We start from the raw sequence: 14,283 nt of genomic DNA on the forward strand, positions 1-14,283 counted from the left end.
ATCACACAAGACAACTAGACAAATGGTCCACGACACCCAATCAAGGAAAGACGACCCGTTGTAACTTATATATCTGTAACGAGTTGTGTTTAAGAAATCCTTTGTCACTTACTAATTTGATTTTTAATCCATCATGCTTTTTGTAGATAGTGAGTGGTTAAGACATATTGTAAGTCGGCTAATGACAAGGAGCAAATCCCTTCCTAAATGTTAAAATCATCACAATAAGCCTATAAATTGCATATAAGTAATATATCAAATATTAGAAACAATAAACTGGCAAGCTGTTTCATAGAAAAAGAATACATATCGTTTCAGGTATTTCTTCACCAACTCCTATAGATACAAGGGGTAATGTATAGGATATGCTTAACACTAGGAGTTGGTCAAGACAATGAAATTAATAGAATGGAAGCTGTAATGCTGGTGGTGTGTTCTTTCTAACAGAAAGATGAGCCAGCAGAATCCCCCTTGCTTTGCTTGAGTCAATATAATTGGACGTGTATCGCTTTCTCTAGAGAAGATACTGGTAATGTACAACAGACACAATCACAACGGCTATGGTATGATGACCTCTTTCCAGCAAGCAAGTACAATATAGCGATGCATATAAAAAAAAAGGAATCATCCGCCAAAATCAGGAGTTCCTCTCCACGTTTACTCTGTCTCACGTTGAGAGATAATATTCCTCTGCTCATCTGATCTGTGACGGAACAATTTAGCTATCTTTCGCCTTTCACAATCCTACAATGCACATACCAAGTATTAGACAAAAAAAGGTTGTCTATCTCCATAGTTGTGCTTGGAAGCAACTTAAATTTCTCACCTTGAACATGTTGAGGTAAAAAGGCTTGTCCGGATTCATCTTTCTCAACTTATAATATGTATATGCAAAACTCAGCTGATCACGGGGAGTAAACCGGTCAACCTCATTGTACCATAAGCATGAAAACAAGTTTGACATTGGCGTGTGAGCCCTCACAATAAAAGATCCTTCTGGTACATCTGTCAGAAACAAGTAATGACATTTTGCCAATGAGAACTCAGAAACCAAAAGGTATTGCATGACATTAAATATTGAACATTAAACCATACTGCTGTGAAGAAGCTTGTTTGGATCAGATGCATTAAATCTTTGCAATCCGTCAGCCTGGTAAAATGCAAATTGTTCATCTATAACAGTATGATTGTACTTGTTAAGCTTCTTGTTTTGGGCAACTTCTTCCCACACACAATGCCTGTCATAGTGATTGGAAATTGCATATTCATAACCTTTTCGCCACAGGAAGTACTCCAAGATGAGTAGGGGATCAAGCTGCAGACGAAGCTTGCTATCTAACCATATTGAATACCTGCATAATTTCAAACAAAGGTACTTATAAAATGATCTGGAAAAAAAAATTCAAGCTACTAAGATATTCTCTCTTTCACGACCTCTTTCTTCAGGGAGAGGGGACTCAATAAGCAATTCACATCCAAGCATCTCAACTTTTTAATAAACAAACAGAAATTTAGAAAGTTCAAGCAAACAATTATATGCATAGAAATGGAAGGCCCAAAAGAGAGGATAAAACAACAGTTTGCAAGAGTATTACTAAAACTACATCAAAAGGCCATCTTGCACCAACAGAGTACGGTTGCCACTAGAGAGTTACGTTACCCCACCATTCACATTTTGCTAATCCAATCACAGATAATACTGCATTCTATTACATGGAATGTGGTCTAAATCTTATGAAAGCGGGTATGCAAGTCTCCACTACATGTTGGATAAGTATGGATAGGGAAAGGGAAGAAAAGGAGTAGACAAGCAACAAGATAAAGACTGAGAAATGATTTTGCGTCATTAACGTTTTATGTTATATCTTCCCCAGCCCCATCCACACTAACAAGGAAAAGCAGAAACCCAGGCAAATGATGGAATCCTGAAAATACCTACCAGAGATTAAGAGCATCAATGAGTTGATTTAAAGTTAGCACCAGCAATTTCAGAAACTCATAGTTATGGGATTGGCAGTCACATAATTGATTTTTCCAAACATAGTTCAACTCCCAGTAGGCAGAAGAGAGCAAGTAATGCCGATCAGAAGAAGACCAAATACCAATGCAATCTCTCTCAGCACCATCTCATTTGATTATTTGCAGAAATTAGTGCATTTGCATGATTATTTGCAGAAACTAGTACATTTGCATGATTATTTGCAGAAACTAGTACATTTGCACTCATCAGTTGACTTCACAGTCTATACAATATGGTTTAAGTGGTGAAGTCTTTTAACTGGTGGAAAAAAAATATTGCTTCACCACTTAAAAGTGGAAAAACACAAAACCCAAAAGAGAAATTATTGACTTGAAGTTCTGCTCCTACAGTGAGAGTAATCCGCAGCTCAAACCCTAACCATTAAGAGAAGCTATCATCAATCTAACATTAGAAAATAGCACAAGCCAATTTTACTTTTTCTGGAGGAAGCATGAAGCAAATGCTGAGAATGTACCAAACACAAATGATGTCCCTTAAGTTAAATTTCAAATCAGTGCACACGACTAAAAGCATTGAGAACCGTATTTGTTTTTTCGTTCTTTGTTTTTTTTTTTTTTTTTTGTTTGGTAAACCAGTGCTAAATAGCTATAGTATGGTGTCATAAAGAAGAATACAAGCAGTACCACAAACAAAAATATATTCCAGTTACCTGGCTGAAGTAAAGAGCCGATGAGACAATAACTTTGGTATCTTTCCCACTCTCCGCAAATCAGAAAAAGGAAGATTCTTTACCACTACAATCTTCCATAAACCTACAAAGCCCATGCTGTCTGGCATCTTACCTTCAGCTGTAAGAGTTTTTAGAGTAGCTTCATCCATAAACATAACGAAGCAAACATTTTTCTTTGATATACGGGAGACCTGAAAAGGAAATTAAATTAAGAAAATGTTATAAAATGTATCTAATGATAAGTTTAGGTAAAATAATTCAAAATCTCGTATAAACAACTAAAAGCTATTGACAGAGCCAGAAACAGGTGAATTATCCTTTTTCTTTTTTTTCGATAGGTAGGTCATCTATAATAAAATAGTTACCCTTCTAGATGCATTATAAATCCAACTGAAATAAGCTAGAAGAAACGTTTTAAAAAATGGTGCTGATAAACCAGTTCTACTAGTTTAACAAAAAGTTGCCACTCGACTGTTCGGGCTACATTTCTAATTTTCACAAAGAAAGAAATTGGCCAAACCAAAAATATCGGAAAATCTGTAGAAACTGAACCAGTAGTGAGTTCAGAAAATCTTTCCTTCAGTTTTGAGTTTCATTCTTCAGCATAAAGACTCTGATCCAAATTAAATACAAAATTTAACATGGCTAAGAAATTACTCTATCTTGAAGGAGAATTTAGAAGAGGGGGGGAGTTTACAAAGCAAGGAGAAAACTGCTTATGGTGCTAACAAGATGCCTTTTCTGCTCAAGAATGAAACATCTCTTCTTAAAAATCCTAACATAGATGCTTTTTTTTTTGGATCTTACAAACAACAACATACCCAGTGTAATCCCACAAGTGGGGACCGGGGAGGATGGTGCACGCACAACCTTACCTCTACCTTGTGAAGGTAGAGGCGATTTCCAATAAACCCTCTGCTAGAGTAAAGCATATCAACATCAGTAAGAAAAGGAAATACAGTATTGAAGAAGCCACATGGAAAAGAACAGCAACAACAACATATAATACCATTACCAAAACAAATGAAACATCAGGTAATAATAAAATTGAAGAATAAGATAGCAGGAGATTAATAATAATAATACTGATAAGAAAACTAGAAAATGCTCGACTACCAACTAACCATGTAACTTAATCCTCAACCTCCATATCCTCTTATCTAGGATCATGTACTCGGAAGCTACAGAAGTATTATATCCTGCCTAATCACCTCTGTCAAATACTTCTTCGGCTGACCTCTACCTCTCCTCAAACCCACCATAGCCTACCTCTCATGCCTTCTCACCAGGGGCATCTATGCACTTCCTCTTCACATGCCCAAACCATCTGAGTCTCGCCTCCCTCGTCTTGTTCACCACAAAAGCCACTCTTACCTTATCCTGGATATTTTCATTCCTAATCTTATCTCTCCTAGTATGACACATCCATCTCAACATCCTCATTGTCCGCTACTCTCATCTTCCGGACATGTGATTTCTTGACCAACCAACAGTCTGCCCTATATAACTTAGAACAACCACCTTTTTTGGATCTTATGTTTCCAAATAAAGGACAACAACAACAACAAACCCAGTGTATTCCCACATAGTGGGGTCTGGGGAGGGTAAGATGTACGCAGTCCATACCACTACCTCCGGAGAAGTAGAAAGGTTGTTTCCGATAGACCCCCGGCTCAAGACAAGTAATAATAAACAAATCCGTAATAAGCATGGAACAAGATGACATAACATAAATACGACACCCGCAAGGAATAGTAAACAAAGAATAGTAAACAAATTCGTAATAAAGCATGAAACAAGATGGCATAACAAGAATAATACACCCACCAAGTAATACCCTACACTAACAACCCAAACTGGCACTAGCCTACTATCCTAATTCACGTCCTCCAGATCTTCCTCCAAAAACTAAAAATAAATATACTTGAATCAACAAGTCTGTGTTCGTGTAACTCAATTTTGCACTTGCCCGGTGACAAGTTGGGAAAACAAGCTGACACTAAATACTATGTGAAATATTTCTTCAGGAGCCAAATAACCAACATATCATAATTATGCTGGCAGACAACGAGAATATAGCCTCAAATCACACAGCCAAAATAACTAACTAGAATATGGTACATAATAATAGTCCAAATCCTTCATCAGTCTATCAACAACATACCCAGTAATCTCACAAGTGAGGTTTGGAGGGTAGTATGTACGCTGACCTTACCTCTTTCTTAAAAAAAAAAAGAAAAGCTCTTTCCGGTAGACCCTCAGCGCAAAACAGATGAAAAAACAAATCCTTCATCAGCCTAAAAGGCATATATGAAAAAGAAATGTTTCCAAATAAAGGACGAACACAGAAATTGTAAAAGCATGATATTAACAATATCATAAGTTACAATTCTTAAAAAAAAATGATATTAATAATATTAGACATGAACTCTCCAAAACCTTTTCAAAAAGATCTAGGAAAGTTAGATGCAACGCAAGACCTTTGTCTAAGATGTAACTTCCAGCTAAGAAAAACAAACTAGACAATAGAAAGGATGGGGGCATTTATCAAGAAACGTAACCGAGATAAGGGTATTGCTAAAAATGGATGGGCAAAATATCTAAGGAGATTATAGGCGGAAGTATCTGAAGTGACTTTTTTAATGAGGGAAATCACTTCATGATGTACAGAAAAAGACGCAAGGCGAACGTGCCAACAAGTAGAGAACCTGCAACAAAATATAATTTTCAACAAAAGACACCCAATCTTCATAAAAACATGGACCTTATAGATATATATAAAAGAGACGAGAAACAAGAGGTTATTCATTATATGGTCATTCTCTAGCCTTCAAACACTCCTACTCCTCTCCTTTTATATACCTTACATGAGGAATACAGGGCAACATCCTAACACGGTATGTCTTCTCTTCCTTCTTATGAAGTCCCAACGGTGCAGCGCCTCTTCAGTTGAGTCGGATATAGCTAACCGTACTACAAACTGATTCAGGATCAACAACTTAAGCATTTCCACCTAATAATGTAGTAAGATGCTACATCTTCACAAAACATAAATCACCAACTAACAAAAGTCTCCTCTTCAGGCAATTGTTCACTTTTTTGATGAAGTAAGGGTACTTCATCAAAGGCATCATCCAGAAGATGCAAGAAAATATTATAAGAGGGTGACATAGTGCCTGCTCATATACACAATATAACTATTCGATCACTAAGGAGCAGACACAATACAGTATTGCTCCCTTTGCTACCAACAGCAAAGAAGCACATTTTCTTGCGGCCCTACGAATCTAAACGGATGTGCGGTGAACTCAACTGCTTTATGGTGGTATGAGTTAAACTGAGAGCATGTCATCTCTCCTTTCTCCGATCACCATGAAAATGGGCCGATATGTGAAATGTTCTGCTTATAGAGGAGTTCAACCAAGCTTTGGAATACGTCAATCCCTTAGTCCAATAGATTCCTACTAATAGCTTAAATCCCAATGAATTCACCACACGTGTCCATTGAATCTACTATCACGTCACCTTTTTTGTCTTCAGAACTCAGTATAAGAGAGAGAAGGAAAGACTCAATAAATTCTCTCCCCACCAACTGTGACCCTAATTCTAATTACGCTTCAATCTCCTACCCTGAATGAAATTTAGTTGTTGAACAATTTCTACCCTCTCATAATGATCTTCCATCGTTTGCACGTGAATATAGACTGATATTTTTTAATAAGTAAAGGTATTACTCCCTCTGTTTTTTTGTGAAGGCCTTTGACTCAACCCGAAGTTTAAAAGGTAAATAAAGAATTTTGACATATAAGCTAAATAATTGCAGAGTATCAAACTTGCCCTAACTACCTGTAATTAATACTAGCGGTGGTGAGATTTCCATGTGGCTGGTCATTTTTTCTCTAGAAGTTTTATATCAAGTGGTTCAGATAAGTCAAGTCATTGAGGGTACTATTAGGATGCCAATCTTAAAATATGTTTCCAAAGGTTCATTCTTTCTTGGGACAAAGAATAAGAAAAAGTGTGTCTCATAAAATGGGAAAGAGGGAGTACTACAAATGGAAGAGTGATATTTTTTAGTCTTCCATTCCCCATTCAGATTGCCATAAATCCTACTACTCAAGAGGTACGTGATGTGCCTCAAGTAATAAAAACTTTTTCCAGGAGGCCACAATAAACAATTAAAAGACTTAGCAACTGTAATGAGATAGTTACGGGGTGGGTTTTCTATAGAAAAGGGGCAAGGCAGTTAGAAGAGGGTATTCAGAAAAAGGAAAAGGGAATTCTTGGAGAGTTCTAGTATCTCAAATGTCTAGCAAAACTGTGATTTGTTTAATCGTAGTGTTTTCAGCTATGTATTGTATATGTAATAACCCAAACTTTTAGTGAGGGTAAATGGATAATTTAACCTATATTATTATTATTAATATTAATTAATAGAATAAAAGTGAACAAGCCAAAAGCCAAAACCCTCTCCCTTATTCAGTTTTCCAAAGTTTCAATTACAGAAGGAGTGGAATATCAGGGCAATTGTTTCTATTAGCTATATTTTTCTATTGAAAGAAGCAAAGTTTTGGTTTTTCATACGGGCAACCATACAAACTACCAGAAACACTCCAATTTCACATTCAGTTATTGTGACTTACTTCATTCCCTTAACATATGGTATCTTAAAATGTAAATTGCTTTTAGTGAACTCTAGCTAAGTGATTAACAAATCAAAATTTCTTTAAATAATTTCTGGTCGTAATCTTTATTGGTCTAGTTATTGTGTGTGTTTGTTAAAGTGAGAGTAGCAACGGTGATGCAATAGTGGAAAGACATATAATCTAATAACAGTAATGATTGGAGTATTAAATTGTTAATTATAAGTACCATGTTCATTGAATAAATAGGCAATTGGGTTTTGTTGTTCTTGTTGGAAATCGGGGAAATTGCTAGTGGACACCGTGATAAGTCAATGAAAATTATTTTTAGCTATGCACTGTGAACAATTCTTTTATGCACATTCTCACCCTTTTCAGTGGTGTAGTAAGAGGAATTCAGTGGAGTAGTACTCTGATAGTGGCTTCACTAATTGAGACCTAATCTCAACTAGCACAATTAATATTGTTAATTGATATTTTTACATAGATTAAAGCTATCCAAGGTTGTTTGGTTGGTGTTCTACCCGTTGCAAGGTTGGGAAACTTGTCATTAGCAAGGTAAGTGAGACTTTAAGCTTTGGGTGCTTTTCAAATTTGTTTTAAAAATATATTTTAATCTGCCCGGTCCATGTGTTAAGACGAGCATGTGCTTGGCAGAATCGACGGTCGTCAAAGCCAGTCGCATATACTTTATGTTTAAGAATACTAATTCTCTCTTTATAAATTATTTCGTGATGTGATGTGATTGTGTACTGTGAGATTGGGGCATTGTGTATGCTTCTTAATTCCATTGGGGCATTGTGTATGCTTTGTAATTCCATTGGGGCATTGTGTATGCTTCCCTTGAGCATTGTGTATGCTTGTTGATTTGATATGGGACATTGTGTATGCTTCCCTGAGTATTCTATATACTCTTGATATATTTGGCACATTATGTATGTTGCCTGAAACTCCTGGTGTTGGCTAATTACTTTAATTACAAATTATGATAAGTGCTTTGTATGAATTGTATTGGGGTATATGGTTCTTGACAAAGGATTGTTGGGCCTCGTTGGTTACCTTATTATGATATAATTCCTGTGTGTAATAACTTTATGTTCTTGGTGGTGTTGTATTTTCTAATACTTGTCCCACGAGTACTTAAAGTAGCGAGCTGATGATCTTACCGAGTTATATTTAGATATTGCTCACTACCTACTTATATGTCTGCAGATACTACTGCACAAGGTGAAACTAGTGGGTGACAGTTCCTTCGTAAGAATTCTATTGCTAAGGTTCGCCTCTCGTTTCATCTTTGGCTATCTAGCTTATGTTTCTTTTCATTAGGTTTGCATGCCCGAAGTTTGAGCTCATGTAACTCTATTTTAGATGCTCCATGTCTTAGTGTGAGATTTGAGACAAAGAATTAGTTCTCGAGTGATTGTTGAATTTATGGTTTGATTATGAATTTTTGTTGAATGATTATTCGTTATTTATTGATGCGTTGGAGTTGCACATGCCCTATTTTAGTGCTTATTAACTGGTAAAGTGTAAGGACGATTGGTTATCCCGATAGGTGGTGTTAGCAGATGCCAGTCACGTCTAGGGCTTATTTTGGGACGTGACAGTATAACTAAAGTTCATTCATGTATTAGGATGTAATTTAAGGTATTATCCGGGTCCAAGATGATGTTTTTAGATTTTTTGTTATGATATCAGTGTATCTTGTGTTAAAAATCAGTATTTAGTATTAGTTTGGTATTCTTTGTTCCTTTTTCTTACTGTTTCTACAGAAAAGTCTATCCATTTGGTGTCAGAACAACAACTTTCAGGAATGGTGAGTAAAATGGAAGGACAAGTTGAACAAGTGGAGACTAATTTAATAAGGGTAAGAGAAAATGTCAGAAAATTGGAAGGCTGGTTTCAAGAAATGAGAGTCTCTTGTGAGAATTAAAACACAAGGGAGAACTGTGATGGCAGAAGCATCCCATTTCAAACCAAATTCGTCGAAAACCAAGAAGATGGAAGCAATGCCAACTTGGCTGGAGAAAAAGATGGGAAGAAATTTCGGAAACCACAACTACCAATTTTCGAAAGAGAGGATCCTTTGGGATGGATTTTCAGAGTCGAACAATATTTGCCGTGAATGAAATTTCTTAAGTGGAAAGCTTACATGCAACAGGTGTTTGTTTGGAAGAAAAAGCCTTAAATTGGTAAAATTGGATAGTGTCTCAGCAACCAATGTTAACCTGGGAAGACTTCAAAAGGGAGTTATTGAACTGATTTCATCATTCTCAAAAAATCAATCAGTATGCTGTCTTAATGGGGCTGAAGCAGGTTACCACAGTTACCCCATTTCGTGAAGAATTTGAAAAGGCATCAGTGTCTATGAAGGAGGCATCAGATGGACTGTTATCTGGCTTTTTTTTTAAATGGGCTGAAAGAGGAAATTCGAGCAGAAATAATGCTTTTACGGGCTCAAACATTAAGGGAGATAATGGAGATGGCTCAAAAGGTGGAGGATCGGAATTTTGTTTTGCAACAAGTTCAAGGTTTTAAATTTGAACAAAATACAGGAAGTTCATACAATAAACCAGTTGGGTTTAGATCTAATTACCCTCGAGTCGCAAACATACTTCAAACAAGTGACTCAATAACCAGATCAGCAGGTCATAAGACTGATTCACCAGTGCATACTGCCGCAAAGTCGATTACTTCGGTAGCAAAATCATAGGGACAATTTAAAAGGTTGTTTGATTCAAAATTTACTCGAAAAAGACAAGGGTTATGTTTTAGATGTGATGAAAAAATTTGTAAAAATAGGCAGCTTAACCTATTGATTATTTCAGAAGCACCAAATACAAATACAGATGAAGATGGTATTGAAGAATTCTTTGAATCTACCAGAGAAGAGGTAGTTGAAGGGGAAACTAAGGGTACCACGATGATGTAGAATATGCAATTATCAAACTGCAATTTCCAGAGGTGACTCTTATAGAGAAGGGTAATGATGTGCCTCGAGTTATAAAAACTTATTCCATGAGGCCAAAATAAACAATTAAAAGACTTCGTAACTGTCATGAGACAATTATTTTTTCTATAGAAAAAGGGGCAAGGCATTAGAAGAGGGTATTCAGAAAAAGGAAAAGTGGAATTCTGGGAAAGTTCTAGCCTCTAGAATGTCTAGAAATGTTGTGATCTGTTTAATCGTAGTGTTATGTATTGTATAACTAAAATTCATTCATGTATTAGGATGTACTTTAAGTGTCCGAGTAATTTTTTTCAGATTTCTTGCTATAATATCAATGTATCTAGTGCTAAACATCAGTATTTAGTATGATTGGTATTAATTGTTCCTTTTATATACAGTTTCTGCAGTAAAAGTTTACCAGTATCCAAAGTGATAACCTTTGGAATACACTAACAACCAACATACTAGCGGTAAAAATTAATCAGCAAACAGAGAGAACTTAAAAATTCTTAAGTGAGTATTAGTTTGGATTTATTGAACCAAGTAATAGCTTTATTGAATCAATTGGGAAAACGCCCTGAATACAAGAGGTAACCAAAAGTAAAGATGCCTAAACAAAATTATGAGTATTTACATGGTTTCTTTTCTTTTCTTTTTCTTTTAATGTTGGATGCCACTAATCACCTCTTCCATCACAACACCATCGTCACCTACACCAGCCCCCACCACCAATCACCTCTTCCATCACAACTACCACCATTGCCAACCATTACTACAGTCACTACCACACTTACTACCTTCATCATTATAATTATATTCACTGCCACCACTGCTGCCTACATCACTTTCTGCCACTACCACCACTGTGACAAAACCCTACAACCAACCACCTCCTCCATCACAACTACCACCATCATTACCCACCACACATTCTTCAGTCGCTGCCACCACCCACACCGCCAACTATTAACACCAACCAACTCCACCACCACCACTATCACGTCAGTCACTACAGTACCAATCACCTCCACTATCACACACCACCACCACTATTAGCCACTAGCACCAACCATCACCACCACCACTACAAACCATTTTCACCATCACTAGCGAACATAAATCTTTCTTTTTTTAATCAAATAATTATTTTACTATATTAAATTTATATCTTTTCAATGTTTAACTATTTATTATTTTCAATTGTATTTCTATTAAGTTTAAAAATAAAAAAACTATGCACATTCAGATGTAGAAAAACATTCTTTTATTCATTCCGTGTTCAGATCTGGAAACAATATCCAAATGCAAACAAATGGAGCCTAAGTATCCCATGAAAAGAACATCTAAAGTCGTTCTCTCAGTCATAATTATGAAAACTAAAATGTGTACAGGTTAAAAAGGAAAAGAAATTTGTTCATACCATCTTGCCCACTGGTATTCTCAAGCGATCTGAATTTCCAAAGATGCAAGAAACTACAGCAATGTGACAACTGCTAATGTATTTTGCATCATCTTCTGCCAAGTCAAATCCGGTACTTGGAGTTCCTTCAGGACCTCCAACAAAACCACAGTTTATTTTCTGGTTGCGTGCAAGAAAAGATTCTTCACGTTCTTCCAGACTTTGATGCCCAGAAAATCTTGGTTGCCAGTTTGCATCGTCAACAGGCTGGTACTCTGTTTCCGTGTACTGCAATATAAACCTTGAAAACTTTCGACTTTCCAAGGGTTCCACAAGAAGAGAACTAGCATTCAAAATTTTCATCTCACAAGCTGCAAATGCAAAGCATGACTATATAAGTCCGGAGTGAAAAAGCGCTGGGGTGGGCCAATGGCCAAGATTTTGCACATAAACTCATTCTTTTAAATTGCATTCAAGAAATTACAGAAATTTCTTATGTTTGGAAATACAACAACAACAACAACATACCCAGTGTATTCCACAAAGTGGGGTCTGAGGAAGGTAAAGCGTACGCAGTCCATACCACTACCTCAGATGAAGTAGAGAAGAGGCTATTTCTGATAGACCCCCGGCTCATGACAGAGAACAGTACAAAAAACAAAAAATATAAAAGCGCACAACAAAATGGGATAACCCATTGCTTGATAATAAAGGAAACAAGATACCCACAAAGTGATACTATAAACTATCTATTCAAAATCATATACATCACCAAAACACCACGAACAATATATTCCCACAAAGTGGGGTCTGAAGAGGGTTAAGTGTACGCAGTCCACACCACTACCTCAGAGGTGAGATGAAGAGATTGTTTCTGATGGACCCCCGGCTCGGATTACTGCCTTGTCAAGATCCAAATATATATATATATATATATATATATTGAGCAATGTTGCTCTACTTCTTCGACGAGATCTATCATATAATAGTCTACTCTAATACCTAACTTTTTTGATAATCAATATACACTAATACTACTTCATAATTATTATACAAATTACTAACAGTATCTGAAGTGCTGATGACCTACTATCATTAACAACTCAATATGCTTTACCTAAAGATGCAAAGGTGACAGATGTCTCTTGTTTCCTATTTTTTTCTTGGCTGCACACAACTAATACGGGTAGCAGTTATTAGCTTAATGTCCCAATGCTGAACATTAACTCAATTAAAATCTTTCTTTAGTCTAGCAAAATATCCAAGACTAGCCTCTGTTGACCTCTACAAGAAAGCTCAAATTGTAGTTATATATAATATGAGAACTATTCCTATGTATGAAATACCTCAAATATCCAGTGAACTTGGTTGTCTAGGGTGTGTTTGGTACAAAGGAAAATGTTTTTAGTAAAATAAGTGAATTTCTTAATTTAAGCAAAATATAGTATCCTATACACATTTGTATAAAATCTAGATAAATACTATGAGAGGTGGGGTGAAAGGTGAGGGGATGAGGGTTGAAGAGTAGGCGAATTGGAGGGTGGAAGGACACAATCAATGTAGCATGCCACTTATAGGACTTGTTTTTCCCTACTTCCATGAAGGAAGTCATTTTCCTCATCTTAAGGAACATATTTTTCTCGAGAAAATATTTTTCAAAAATTTTGACCAACTGATCACGGAAAAATTGGAAAACATTTTCCGAAGATATTTTCCTCCATACCTAACACGCCTTTAGTCTTTCTTATTTACTTCATCAATTAATTATACATGCATATATAATTTATTATACAATGACATACCCAATGTAATCCCATGACATACATACAAATATATATACATCTGTGTTGCTCGGACTCGTCAAAAATGTCATCAGGTATGTCAAATCCTTCAAAAGTAGGATATTTTATGGAATATCAGTGTTCAAAAATGCGACTGCATCATCATATTATGCGCTGATGCGATGCGATGCGGGCTCTCAGCTAGTCGCGCATCTTTGATGTCGTGCAATCTGAGAATTGCAGGTGCATCAAGCCATGTTGCGTGATGCGATGCAGATGACGATGCAAGCGCATTATGGATTTTTTTATTTTTTGGCAATTTTTAAATTTAAAAAAAGGATTGGAAGTGAATTTTTTTATGGGTAATTTTTAAATTTTAAAAAAATAATCAGAAGTTTAAGAAAAGACTGAAATAGAAGAATTAATACTCAAGGAATTGAAGAATTGGACAATCTTAATGAACTAGAAGAGCTTTAGATTGAACCATTATTAATTTAGATTTGATTTTTCTTATTTTTTTTGGGTTTGTTTTGCTTTGAACTGATTTGTTGGTGTTTCATTAGAACTTTTGCTTAAATATATTGTCTTTATTGTTGATTATATAGTTGTTGTGGTCTTTTCAGTTATAACTTACTATTTGAATGCTCTATAGGTATTCCTTTTATTAAATTGCGCATCACTTCAATGATGCGGTTGCATCACATCACGCATCGCATAATGCGTGATGCAGAGCCTTGTCGCTTTTTTCCGCATCACGCTTCACTGAACACTGTTATATATACATACATACACACACACA

At 36.0% G+C, this 14,283-nt stretch overlaps 1 protein-coding gene across 1 annotated transcript in view; it reads right to left on the minus strand.

Annotated features, from left to right (window-relative positions):
* Positions 1–262: 262 nt before the first annotated feature.
* Positions 263–14,283, minus strand: part of LOC107854384 (probable hexosyltransferase MUCI70) — a gene marked incomplete in the record, with an annotated part of 18,106 nt that continues 4,085 nt past the window's right edge. Inside the window, 5 exon segments of the mRNA XM_047411909.1 lie at positions 263–744; positions 827–1,005; positions 1,096–1,352; positions 2,691–2,902; positions 11,725–12,074. Of these exon segments, the coding sequence (XP_047267865.1) occupies positions 658–744; positions 827–1,005; positions 1,096–1,352; positions 2,691–2,902; positions 11,725–12,074 (1,085 nt within the window).

Source organism: Capsicum annuum, chromosome 4 (assembly GCF_002878395.1).
Source record: "Capsicum annuum cultivar UCD-10X-F1 chromosome 4, UCD10Xv1.1, whole genome shotgun sequence".
NCBI lineage: Eukaryota > Viridiplantae > Streptophyta > Magnoliopsida > Solanales > Solanaceae > Capsicum > Capsicum annuum.